Source organism: Crinia signifera, chromosome 9 (assembly GCF_055691185.1).
Source record: "Crinia signifera chromosome 9, ASM5569118v1, whole genome shotgun sequence".
Taxonomy (NCBI): Eukaryota; Metazoa; Chordata; class Amphibia; order Anura; family Myobatrachidae; genus Crinia; species Crinia signifera.
In genome coordinates this window covers 15572666-15585806 of record NC_139225.1, presented here as the reverse complement: position 1 = coordinate 15585806, position 13141 = coordinate 15572666, and the positions used below count along the sequence as shown (strand labels likewise).

Here is a 13141-nt window from a genome sequence, read left to right as displayed (position 1 = left end):
TGCACAGTGTGGAACCTGACTCCGCTCTCAGGATGGGGTACATACAGGTAACCGGCAGTGGGGATGCCGACGGTCAGAATACCGACACAGCATCCTGATGGCGGGAATCCTGACAGGGGGTCAGGTAAGTGTACCTACCTTCACCCTGCCCCCCATATGCCTAAACCTAACCACCCCACCCTGCAGCCTAAGGGGGTTATTTTGGTTCACTCTTTCTGACAAAATCCTTCTTAGAAGGGCAAAACCATGTGCACTGCAGGTGGGGCAGATGTAACATGTGCAGAGAGAATTAGATTTGGGTGAGTTATTTTGTTTCTGTGCAGGGAAAATACTGACTGCTTTATTTTTACACTGCAATATATATCTCACTTTGAAGTAAAACCCCACCCAAATCTAACTCTCTCTGCACAAGTAACATCTGCCCCACCTGCAGTGCACATGGTTTTGTCCATCTAAGAAGCAATTTGTCAGAAAGAGTGAACCAAAATAACCCTCTAAGTCCCTAACCTTCCTTCCCTAGTGCCTAAACTTTAACCTGCCATCGCACCCAGGACCAATGGGAACAATCCTGTATATGTAATATAGGAATGCCGGCAGTCAGCATTGAACGTATCCCTTCAGGACGCCTCTCACACCTAACGCTGACCAACTGGTGCTATATCGGGTTAGGATCGTTTGGTCTACAGTATGTTGGTCAACAAGCATTAGGTCGACACCACTAGGTCGACATGGGTCTAGGTCGACACAAGCATAAGGTCGACAGTCAAAATGTCAACATGGGGTTTTCACAGTCTTTTGACCCAAATGTCGACACAGTCAACATGGACACAGTTTGAAATGCACCGCATCGCTCGGCACACTATTATATTCTTCCACCACGCCCTAGTGGATGGTAGGGCATGAAATACCACCTGTCGGCACCTGTCGGCTCAAAAAAGTGAAAAACCCCATGTCGACCTTTTGACTGTCAACCTAGACACTGTCGACCCAGTTGAAGACTGAAATTGGGAACCTTTGGTGTGACCACAATCTTGCACCTATCTATGTATTAGGTCAGGCCATGCCAACCTATAGCACATCCCAACATGCCCTAATAGCAAAACTGTGGCAGGGCATGCTGGGACTTGTAGTTTCCCAATAGCTAGAGAGCCACAGGTTGGCCACGCCTGTGGTATAAGGAGTAGTTTGCTTATATCAACCTTCTGCCAATGCTGACCTAATGCACGTTGATGGTTTTTAGGTGTCCCTGTCAGCCGATAGTGGTAGACCTAGACACTGTTCACTTAATAACCTGCTCCCAGCATGGGCCATATGGGGAGATGCCCAGGGCGCCCGGCAGTGAGGAGACACCGAGGCATCTGTCTGTGGCATATTGTCTATGACACCGGAACGGCCGGTGCTGACCAATTCCCAAGCCTCTAATACCTAGCTGCGCAGCTCACCCGTGCGTTCTCTAGCCCCGCCCTCTGCTGCTGCAACAGCAATGATGAAGTCATGTGATCTCTCAGCCAATCAGATATTAGCTTTGATAACGTCAGTCTTTATTGATGAAGAAGGAAAGCTAATGTTCGATCTGTCCCATACGGTACAGCGCCAATTACTACGCCATCCTTCCTGTGTAGCGCACACGCCATGCACACGGGATAATGGATGACACTAATGTTACAGTGTGAATAGGGAGCATCTGACTCCAATAATAACCCCATGATCCTCACATCTGTATACAATGCACACACCAGGTAATGGGCTGCACATAATACAGAGGTTATCAAGCACCTGCCTGCGGACATCATTCTCCCATCTCAGTATTTGCTTTAGATCCATTACTAGGTGCGACGGGGAGGCCGGGCCCATCGTCATTGTCCCTGGATCACGAGGAGCACAGGCCCAGGATACGCGTCACCGTACAATGTGCACTAATTACAAGAGGGAGTGAGATCATGGAGATTGTATAGCAACATAAATAAATTGACCAATCACCGTGCACAAATACATTACAGAGTATGGGGGTTATTCAAATCTGATCGCTGGGCTGCTACATTACAGAGTATGGGGGTTATTCGCACCTGATCGCTGGGCTGCTACATTACAGATTATGGGGGTCATTCAGACTGATCGGAGCAAGAGCCTAAAATGCCAGAAACCATGCAGGTGACACCCACAAATGCAGGCTAAAAAAAAGGATAAGGATTTTATCGCAGGACAGCCTGGCATCGTACTACGGGCGTAGCCTATCAATGTGAATTCACAGCCGTACAATCAGGTTTGAATCACCCCCTATAGGCCTATGAGAGGCACACTTAAGAAAGGCTTTTCCCCATGGGGTAACTGGCGTTTGATGCCAGCCTGGCTTCTATATGAGCAGTCACTGGGAAATGTTAATAAACAGCACAATTTCTGAGCTAATTGGGGATTGGGCTGGGGGCCGCAGCGTCCGAATGAGACAGTTTGTGTTCATTACAGAGATCTCTGGGGGTCTCATCTCCACATTAATATAATCAGACATGATCACTTGTCAGCGGGAGATTCTCCGTCCGTGGGCGTTTGTGCAGGAACCGTGAAGTTTTCCCGCGAGTAAGGCCCACGCCATCCTACGTACATGGAAATCACAGCGAGCACAGTAACTGGCGTACGGTGTAGTGCAACAGGGTCACCCGAAGCGTAATATGGTCTTACTGTATACACAATCCGTACCTTCATAATAATAAAAATAATGTGGCTTCATTGTAGACAAATGTCTGGTAAATAAAAAGAATGATATTGTTATTATGTGACCCTGAAACAGGAGTCCTGTTGTCAGCGCCAAATATAACCTGGGTGCCGGCCAATAAGAGGGCAGGAATCGATGGATTCCGGATCACCACCCTGTCTGGGAGTCTGCTCATCGGCGATCTGTTACTGCGCGGTGATATCATGTAATGTTATGGAGCGACGAAGGACGGACATTGGGGCACATTTACCAAAGAGACATTGACCTTCTACCAGACATTGCTCAGAGGGAAGAGACAGAACCCAGCACCTTCATTGTCTGTTTGTAGACCCTTGTTCATGTCAACTCATGTCGACCTTTTGACTGTTTATCTAGACACTGTAGAACCATAAAGTCGTCGTGTCCCCCACAATGAACCCATTTGTTCTACATTCTGCTGGAGAAAACTTTTTGCCGTTGTACAATTTACTACACATCTAATGTAACTAACAAGACGGAATAACCCGCAGTGCTGTACAAGTTATAACCTGCAGTCACGGTACTGTACAAGTCACTACTGTTATAACCCGCAGTGCCTATAGTTACGGTGCTGTACAAGTTCCTACTATAATAACCCGCAGTGCCTACAGTCACGGTCCTGTACAAGTTATAACCTGCAGTCACGGTGCTGTACAAGTCACTACTGTTATAACCCGCAGTGCCTATAGTTACGGTGCTGTACAAGTTCCTACTATAATAACCCGCAGTGCCTACAGTCACGGTCCTGTACAAGTTATAACCTGCAGTCACGGTGCTGTACAAGTCACTACTGTTATAACCCGCAGTGCCTATAGTTACGGTGCTGTACAAGTTCCTACTATAATAACCCGCAGTGCCTACAGTCACGGTGCTGTACAAGTTCCTACTATAATAACCTGCAGTGCCTAAAGTCACGGTGCTGTACAAGTTCCTACTATAATAACCCTCAGTGCCTACAGTCACTGTCCTGTACAAGTTATAACCTGCAGTCACGGTGCTGTACAAGTCACTACTGTTATAACACACAGTGCCTACAGTTACGGTGCTGTACAAGTTCCTACTATAATAACCCGCAGTGCCTACAGTCACGGTGCTGTACGAATTATAACCTGCAGTCACGGTGCTGTACAAGTCACTACTGTTATAACCCACAGTGCCTATAGTTACGGTGCTGTACAAGTCACTAATGTTATAACCCGCAGTGCCTATAGTTACGGTGCTGTACAAGCTACTACTATAATAACCCTCAGTGCCTACAGTCACGGTGCTGTACAAGTTCCTACTATAATAACCTGCAGTGCCTAAAGTCACGGTGCTGTACAAGTTCCTACTATACTAACCCTCAGTGCCTACAGTCACGGTCCTGTACAAGTTATAACCTGCAGTCACGGTGCTGTACAAGTCACTACTGTTATAACACACAGTGCCTACAGTTACGGTGCTGTACAAGTTCCTACTATAATAACCCGCAGTGCCTACAGTCACGGTGCTGTACGAATTATAACCTGCAGTCACGGTGCTGTACAAGTCACTACTGTTATAACCCACAGTGCCTATAGTTACGGTGCTGTACAAGTCACTAATGTTATAACCCGCATTGCCTACAGTTACGGTGCTGTACAAGTTCCTACTATAATAACCCGCAGTGCCTATAGTTACGGTGCTGTACAAGCTACTACTATAATAACCCGCAGTGCCTACAGTCATGGTGCTGTACAAGTTCCTACTATAATAACCCGCAGTGCCTACAGTCACGGTGCTGTACAAGTTCCTACTATAATAACCTGCAGTGCATACAGTTACGGTGCTGTATCAGTCACTACTGTTATAATCCGCAGTGCCTGTAGTTACGGTGATGTACAAGTCACTACTGTTATAACCCACAGTGCCTACAGTTATGGTGCTGTACAAGTCACTACTGTTATAACCCACAGTGCCTACAGTTACGGTGCTGTACAAGTTACTACAGTAATAACCTGCAGTGCCTACAGTTACGGTGCTGTACAAGTTATAACCTGCAGTGCCTGCAGTCATGGTGCTGTACAAGTCACTACTGTTATAACCCGCAGTGCCTACAGTTACGGTGCTGTACAAGTTCCTACTAGAATAACCCTCAGTGCCTACAGTTACGGTGCTGTACAAGTTCCTACTATAATAACCCTCAGTGCCTATAGTTACGGTGCTGTACAAGCTACTACTATAATAATCTGCAGTGCCTACAGTCACGGTGCTGTACAAGTTCCTACTTTAATAACCCTCAGTGCCTAAAGTCACGGTGCTGTACAAGTTCCTACTATAATAACCCTCAGTGCCTACAGTTACGGTGCTGTACAAGTCAGTACTGTTATAACCCGCAGTGCCTACAGTCATGGTGCTGTACAAGTTCCTACTATAATAACCCGCAGTGCCTACAGTCACGGTGCTGTACAAGTTCCTACTATAATAACCTGCAGTGCATACAGTTACGGTGCTGTAACAGTCACTACTGTTATAATCCGCAGTGCCTGTAGTTACGGTGCTGTACAAGTCACTACTGTTATAACCTACAGTGCCTACAGTTACGGTGCTGTACAAGTCACTACTGTTATAACCCACAGTGCCTACAGTTACGGTGCTGTACAAGTTACTACAGTAATAACCTGCAGTGCCTACAGTTACGGTGCTGTACAAGTTATAACCTGCAGTGCCTGCAGTCACGGTGCTGTACAAGTCACTACTGTTATAACCCGCAGTGCCTACAGTTACGGTGCTGTACAAGTTCCTACTAGAATAACCCTCAGTGCCTACAGTTACGGTGCTGTACAAGTTATAACCTGAGTGCCTTCAGTTACGGTGCTGTACAAGCCCCTACTGTAATAACCCGCAGTGCCTACAGTTACGGTGCTGTAAAAGTTCCTACTATAATAACCTACAGTGCCTGCAGTCACGGTGCTGTACAAGTTCCTACTATAATAACCCACAGTGCCTACAGTCACGGTGCTGTACAAGTTACAACTGTAATAACCTGCAGTGCATACAGTCACAGTGCTGTACAAGTTACTACTGTAATAACCCATAGTGCATACAGTCACGGTGCTGTACAAGTTACAACTGTAATAACCTGCAGTGCATACAGTCACGGTGCTGTACAAGTTACAACTGTAATAACCTGCAGTGCATACAGTCACAGTGCTGTACAAGTTACTACTGTAATAACCCATAGTGCATACAGTCACGGTGCTTTACAAATTACTACTGTAATAACCCGCAGTGCCTACAGTCACGGTGCTGTACAAGTTACTACTGTAATAACCTGCAGTGCATACAGTCACGGTGCTGTACAAGTTACTACTGTAATAACCCGCAGCTCCTACAGCCACGGTGCTGTGCACTCAGATGTCATGTTTTGCGTCAGTCAGCTACAGCTCATGCCCCAAACACAACACAGTACAGCGCACGTTCCAGCACATGCATGGGACACACTGCGCACGTGCGGTGACTGATTCGCAACGGCTGACGCAGCGAGGGACAGGGAGTAATGCTGGGTACACACCAGAACAATCACGATCGTGAGACGACCATACGATGGTCGTACGATCTGCATCCGATCCGGATCTGTACCCAGTAGAAGGGGTGGTTTTCAGATCCTGCAGGGGGGGATCTGCTGTTGGTGGCGGCCGTGTGTGGGCAGTGGCCAGGGGGTCGGGTGTCCGCGACTGCAGGGTAGGTGGCGGCTTTGGAGTGTGGTGGGGTCTCTGTTCACAGCCACCACCACACGTCACTTACAGACACATAACATCTACTGTATCATCGGTCTTGTCCCATGCATGAACAGCAGCAGCCCCTGTACTACTTACACACTGGGACAGCAATCAGGAGAGCTAGTGATGTCACTGTGCTCAGGCCAGGGGGCCCCAAGGTACAGTATCTCCTGTGTCCCCCCTTAATCTGGCTGTGGTCACAGTATAATGAAGAGGACTAAAGTATGGATATGACATATCCGCTACAGGGCTCCATGCCCCCAGCAGGTACATCACACTGCCATGGTGGTAACATTGTACCTACTCACACCCACTAGTAGGAAAGATCACTCTGTCACCACTCTATCAGCCCACAGCAGGGGCTGCCAGTATACAACCAGTGCAAGGCAACACTATACAGCTATACAAGAGGATGCACAAAGTTACAGTACTGTATATAAGAACTGTGCAGGAGGACACACAAAGCTACAGTATACAAGTACTGTGCAGGAGGTTACACAAGTATACAGTATATAAGTACTGTACAGGAGGATGCACATGGCTACATAAGTACTGTACAGGAAGATACACATGGTTATATATGTACTGTGCAGGAGAATACACATGGCTATATATAGAGGTGTAACTCTGGGAGGCAATGGAGTTATCTGCCGCCGGGCTCCTGCTCCCAAGGGGGCACCTCTCCTCCCCTGCAAGTTTGAATCCGTTAATTGAAAGCTGTCAATATAATTTCTGTCGCTGGCTCCCCCTCCTAGCAGGACCATAGACATCACATTTAAACATAATATCGATATCATACACATGCATGTATACATATAATGATATACTGTAAGGTGCTTTGTGTGTGTTTGGGGGGGGGGCAAGCAATATTTATTTTGCCTCCCGGCAACTGGGACGAACTTACACCACTGGCTATATAAGTACTGTACAGGAGGATACACAGTGCTCTATACTATATATAAGGGCACACAGTGCCACATACTGTATATAAGGAAGCACAGTGCCACGTACTGTATATAAGGATGCACAGTGCCACATACTGTATATAAGGATGCACAGTGCCACATACTGTATATAAGGATGCACAGTGCCACGTACGGTATATAAGGATGCACAGCGCTCTGTACGGTATATAAGGATGCACAGCGCTCTGTACTGTATATAAGGCTGCACAGCGCTCTGTACTGTATATAAGGCTGCACAGTGCTCTGTACTGTATATAAGGCTGCACAGTGCTCTGTACTGTATAGAAGGCTGCACAGTGCCCTGTACTGTATAGAAGGATGCACAGTGCTCTATATATGTATATGTCAGTCTATCAGCATAGTGTACTAGTACATAGCAGCCCCGGCAGCCCCGCGCAGCGTCAGCACCAGGGACAGCTCCAGCATCCCCGTCCACGCAGCAGGAGCTACCCCCGCTCACCTGTCATCGTTCTGGAAGGTCTGGTCCCCCAGCAGGAGGTCTCGGAAGCGGTATCGGGGCGGCAGAGGGGGCACCTCGGTCTCCAGCTCATTCATCCTCAGGGTGCTGATGTCTAGGATGACCCCGGTCCTGTCCGCTGCCAGCCTGCAGGAGGGAACAAGGAGGAGGTGAGGGCACGTTTGCTGGGAGATACATTGTATACACAGAGATACACAACACAGGCACCCCCCTCTGGGGGCGGGGGCACCCCTCATCCTAACACACCTCCCTTACATCAGGGTGCCAGCTCTGCCAGCCAGGAACCCATCTCACAGACACCCCCCCCCCCCTCTGGGGGCGGGGGCACCCCTCATCCTAACACACCTCCCTTACATCAGGGTGCCAGCTCTGCCAGCCAGGAACCCATCTCACAGACACCCCCCCCCCCACTGGGGGCGGGGGAACCCCTCACCCACCCCACAACACACCTCCCTTACATCAGGCTGTCAGCTCTGCCAGCCAGGAGCCCATCTCACAGGCAGCCCCCCCAGCCAGGAACCCATCTCACAGAAACCCAACCTTCTAAGGACAGGGGAACCCCTCACCCTCCCCCCAACACACCTCCCTTACATCAGGGTGCCAGCTCTGCCAGCCAGGAACCCATCTCACAGACACCCCCCCATCTGGGGATGGGGGAACCCCTCACCCTCCCCCCAACACACCTCCCTTACATCAGGGTGCCAGCTCTGCCAGCCAGGAGCCCATCTCACAGACACCCCCTTCCGTGTGGTGGGTGCACCCCTCACCCACCCCCAACACACCTCCCTTACATCAGGGTGGCAGATCTGCCAGTCAGGAACCCATCTCACAGGCAGGCACCCCTTCCCCAACACACCTCTATTCCATTAGGGTGCCAGCTCTGCCAGCCAGGAGCCCAGCTCACAGGCACCCCTCACCCTGTCCACAAGACACCTCCCTTACATCAGGATGACATGGTGCCAGGCTCTGCCAGCCAGGAGCCCATCCTACAGGCCAGGGAGCCCTCTTTCTCTAAGCTGCACCATGCAGAGAGACAATAAGGTGGGACCCTTACTCACAGTGCATCTCCCTTGTAGCCTACAATTGGTGGCGCAGTAATTTGGTGCCACAGGTCACATCACCATACATTGTTCCATCTGCGCTGTGGAAGGGGATGGGGCCCGATGAAGGGGCTGGGGCCAAGGATGGTGCTGAGGGTGAGGATGGTTCTGGGGGCTGGGGCGAGGAATGTGATGGTGGCTGGGGCCGAGGAAGGAGATGGTGGCTGGGGAAGGTGTTGGTGGCTCTGGCCGAGGAAGGTGATGGGGGCTGTGGGGACTGTGGTCGAGGAAGGTGATGGGGGCTGTGGGGACTGTGGCCGAGGAAGGTGATGGGGGCTGTGGGGACTGTGGCCGAGGAAGGTGATGGGGGCTGTGGGGACTGTGGTCGAGGAAGGTGATGGGGGCTGTGGGGACTGTGGCCGAGGAAGGTGATGGGGGCTGTGGGGACTGTGGCCGAGGAAGGTGATGGGGGCTGTGGGGACTGTGGACGAGGAAGGTGATGGGGGCTGTGGGGACTGTGGACGAGGAAGGTGATGGGGGCTGTGGGGACTGTGGACGAGGAAGGTGATGGGGGCTGTGGCCGAGGAAGGTGATGGGGGCTGTGGGGACTGTGGCCGAGGAAGGTGAAGGGGGCTGTGGGGACTGTGGCCGAGGAAGGTGATGGGGGCTGTGGCCGAGGAAGGTGATGGGGGCTGGGGCCGAGGAAGGTGATGGGGGCTGGGGCAGAGGAAGGTGATGGGGGCTGTGGGGACTGTGGCCAAGGAAGGTGATGGAGGCTGTGGGGACTGTGGCCGAGGATGGTGCTGGGGGCTGGGGCCGAGGATGGTGCTGGGGGCTGGGGCCGAGGATGGTGCAGGGGGCTGGGGCCGAGGAAGGTGCTGGGGCCAAGGATGGTGCTGGGGCCGAGGATGGTGCTGGGGCCTGGGATGGTGCTGGGGCCTGGGATGGTGCTGGGGCCTGGGATGGTGCTGGGGCCTGGGATGGTGCTGGGGGCTGGGGCCGAGGATGGTGCAGGGGGCTGGGGCCGAGGATGGTGCTGGGGGCTGGGGCCGAGGATGGTGCTGGGGCCGAGGATGGTGCTGGGGCCGAGGATGGTGCTGGGGCCGAGGATGGTGCTGGGGCCGAGGATGGTGCTGGGGCCTGGGATGGTGCTGGGGCCGAGGAAGGTGCTGGGGCCGAGGAAGGTGCTGGGGCCGAGGAAGGTGCTGGGGCCGAGGAAGGTGCTGGGGCCGAGGAAGGTGATGGTGGGGACTGTGGCCGAGGAAGGTGATGGTGGGGACTGTGGCCGAGGAAGGTGATGGTGGGGACTGTGGCCGAGGAAGGTGATGGTGGGGACTGTGGCCGGGGAAGGTGATGGTGGGGACTGTGGCCGAGGAAGGTGATGGTGGGGACTGTGGCCGAGGAAGGTGATGGTGGGGACTGTGGCCAAGGAAGGTGATGGGGACTGTGGCCGAGGAAGGTGATGGGGACTGTGGCCGAGGAAGGTGATGGGGACTGTGGCCGAGGAAGGTGATGGGGACTGTGGCCGAGGAAGGTGATGGGGACTGTGGCCGAGGAAGGTGATGGGGACTGTGGCCGAGGAAGGTGATGGGGACTGTGGCCGAGGAAGGTGATGGGGGGGGGGGCTGGGCTGAGGAAGGTGATGGGGCTGTGGGGACTGTGGCTGAGGAAGGTGATGGAAGCTTGGGCCGAGGATGGTGCTGGGGCCGAGGATGGTGCTGGGGCCGAGGAAGGTGCTGGGGCCGAGGAAGGTGCTGGGGCCGAGGAAGGTGCTGGGGCCGAGGAAGGTGCTGGGGCCGAGGATGGTGCTGGGGACTGTGGCCGAGGATGGTGCTGGGGACTGTGGCCGAGGAAGGTGATGGGGACTGTGGCCGAGGAAGGTGATGGGGACTGTGGCCGAGGAAGGTGCTGGGGGCTGTGGCCGAGGAAGGTGATGGGGGCTGTGGCCGAGGAAGGTGATGGGGACTGTGGCCGAGGAAGGTGATGGGGGCTGTGGCCGAGGAAGGTGATGGGGACTGTGGCCGAGGAAGGTGATGGGGACTGTGGCCGAGGAAGGTGATGGGGACTGTGGCCGAGGAAGGTGATGGGGACTGTGGCCGAGGAAGGTGATGGGGACTGTGGCCGAGGAAGGTGATGGGGACTGTGGCCGAGGAAGGTGATGGGGACTGTGGCCGAGGAAGGTGATGGGGTCTGTGGCCGAGGAAGGTGATGGGGGGGGGGACTGTGGCCGAGGAAGGTGATGGGGGGGGGGACTGTGGCCAAGGAAGGTGATGGGAACTGTGGCCGAGGAAGGTGATGAGGGGGGGGGGGGACTGTGGCCGAGGAAGGTGATGGGGACTGTGGCCGAGGAAGGTGTTGGGGACTGTGGCCGAGGAAGGTGATGGGGACTGTGGCCGAGGAAGGTGATGGGGACTGTGGCCGAGGAAGGTGATGGGGACTGTGGCCGAGGAAGGTGATGGGGACTGTGGCCGAGGAAGGTGATGGGGACTGTGGCCGAGGAAGGTGATGGGGACTGTGGCCGAGGAAGGTGATGGGGACTGTGGCCGAGGAAGGTGATGGGGACTGTGGCCGAGGAAGGTGATGGGGTCTGTGGCCGAGGAAGGTGATGGGGACTGTGGCCGAGGAAGGTGATGGGGACTGTGGCCGAGGAAGGTGATGGGGGGGGGGGCTGAGGAAGGTGATGGGGGGGTCTGGGCTGAGGAAGGTGATGGGGACTGTGGCCGAGGAAGGTGATGGGGACTGTGGCCGAGGAAGGTGATGGGGACTGTGGCCGAGGAAGGTGATGGGGACTGTGGCCGAGGAAGGTGATGGGGTCTGTGGCCGAGGAAGGTGATGGGGACTGTGGCCGAGGAAGGTGATGGGGGGGGCTGGGCTGAGGAAGGTGATGGGGGGGGGGGGGCTGAGGAAGGTGATGGGGGGGGTCTGGGCTGAGGAAGGTGATGGGGGACTGGGGCTGAGGAAGGTGATGGGGGACTGGGGCTGAGGAAGGTGATGGGGGACTGGGGCCGAGGATGGTGCTGGGGGACTGGGGCCGAGGAAGGTGATGGGGGACTGGGGCCGAGGAAGGTGATGGGGGACTGTGGCTGAGGATGGTGATGGGGGACTGTGGCTGAGGATGGTGATGGGCACTGTGGCTGAGGAAGGTGATGGGCACTGTGGGGACTGTGGCTGAGGATGGTGATGGGGACTGTGGCTGAGGGAGGTGATGGGCACTGTGGCTGAGGAAGGTGATGGGCACTGTGGGGACTGTGGCTGAGGATGGTGATGGGGACTGTGGCTGAGGGAGGTGATGAGGAAGTGTGGTTGAGGGACGTGATGGGGACTGTGGCTGAGGAAAGTGATGTTGGCTGGGGCCGAGGAAGGTGATGGTGGCTGGGGCTGAGGAGAGTGATGGGGGCTGAGGAAGGTGATGGTGGCTGGGGCTGAGGAAGGAGATAAGGGACTGAGTAAGTTGAGATGTTGGAGGTGAGAACAGCCGAAGACGGTGATGAAGGCCCGGAGGAGGTAGGGCATGGGACCATGATACAACCCACTGGCTTGGTCTGGACTCTGCAGGAAGACACTCACTGGTATGGAGTAGAGGGAATGTAGGCTTTTCTCCTGTGCTTAGCTCTGCAGCTATCTGTGACGTCCCTGCAGGTGGGATCAGCCTTCTCTAGGGGGCTGCTTTGTTATTATCTTTTATGGCTGTGGGGGTCAATAAATCAAGGTTTTATTTTATTTTCCTGTAGGAGCAATCATTGAATCTAGGGGTCTAATTTTTTGTGTAGGCCAATAATATGTGTTTTTTTCCCCGTTGGAGTCAATAGGGTGATTCAGTACTGATCGTAGAAGTGCAAAAATAGGCATTTGGTGATTTCCACACTCCTGCGGGTGTGCAGCTGCTACAGCGCACATAGTTGCAGGCTCAAACTGCAGTTGCATGCGTTGACATTTTGATTGACAGTGTGTGTGGGGGGGGGGGGCGATGCAGCATTCAGAGGGCGTCTGGACAAAGCAGGCATGTCTGGACCATTTTCAGGGCGGTTCGGAGTGGCTGCGCGACGTCAGACACAGTCGCTGCGAGCCAAAACATGGCAGCCCTGTTCCTGCCTTCGCCATCATTTCTGTGATGCTATCAGAGCAGACTTGCTCTGTGCTGTGCTGTCCCCCAAGCGTGTGGGAGACTGATGCTGAATTAGGCCCAATGT

General features: G+C 53.6%; 1 protein-coding gene across 1 annotated transcript in view; it reads right to left on the bottom strand.

Annotated features, from left to right (window-relative positions):
• Nucleotides 1–13141, bottom strand: part of KCNT1 (potassium sodium-activated channel subfamily T member 1) — a 208404-nt gene that overhangs the window by 149813 nt on the left and 45450 nt on the right. The window contains 1 exon segment of the mRNA XM_083161136.1: nt 7894–8037. Within this exon segment, the coding sequence (XP_083017262.1) occupies nt 7894–8037 (144 nt within the window).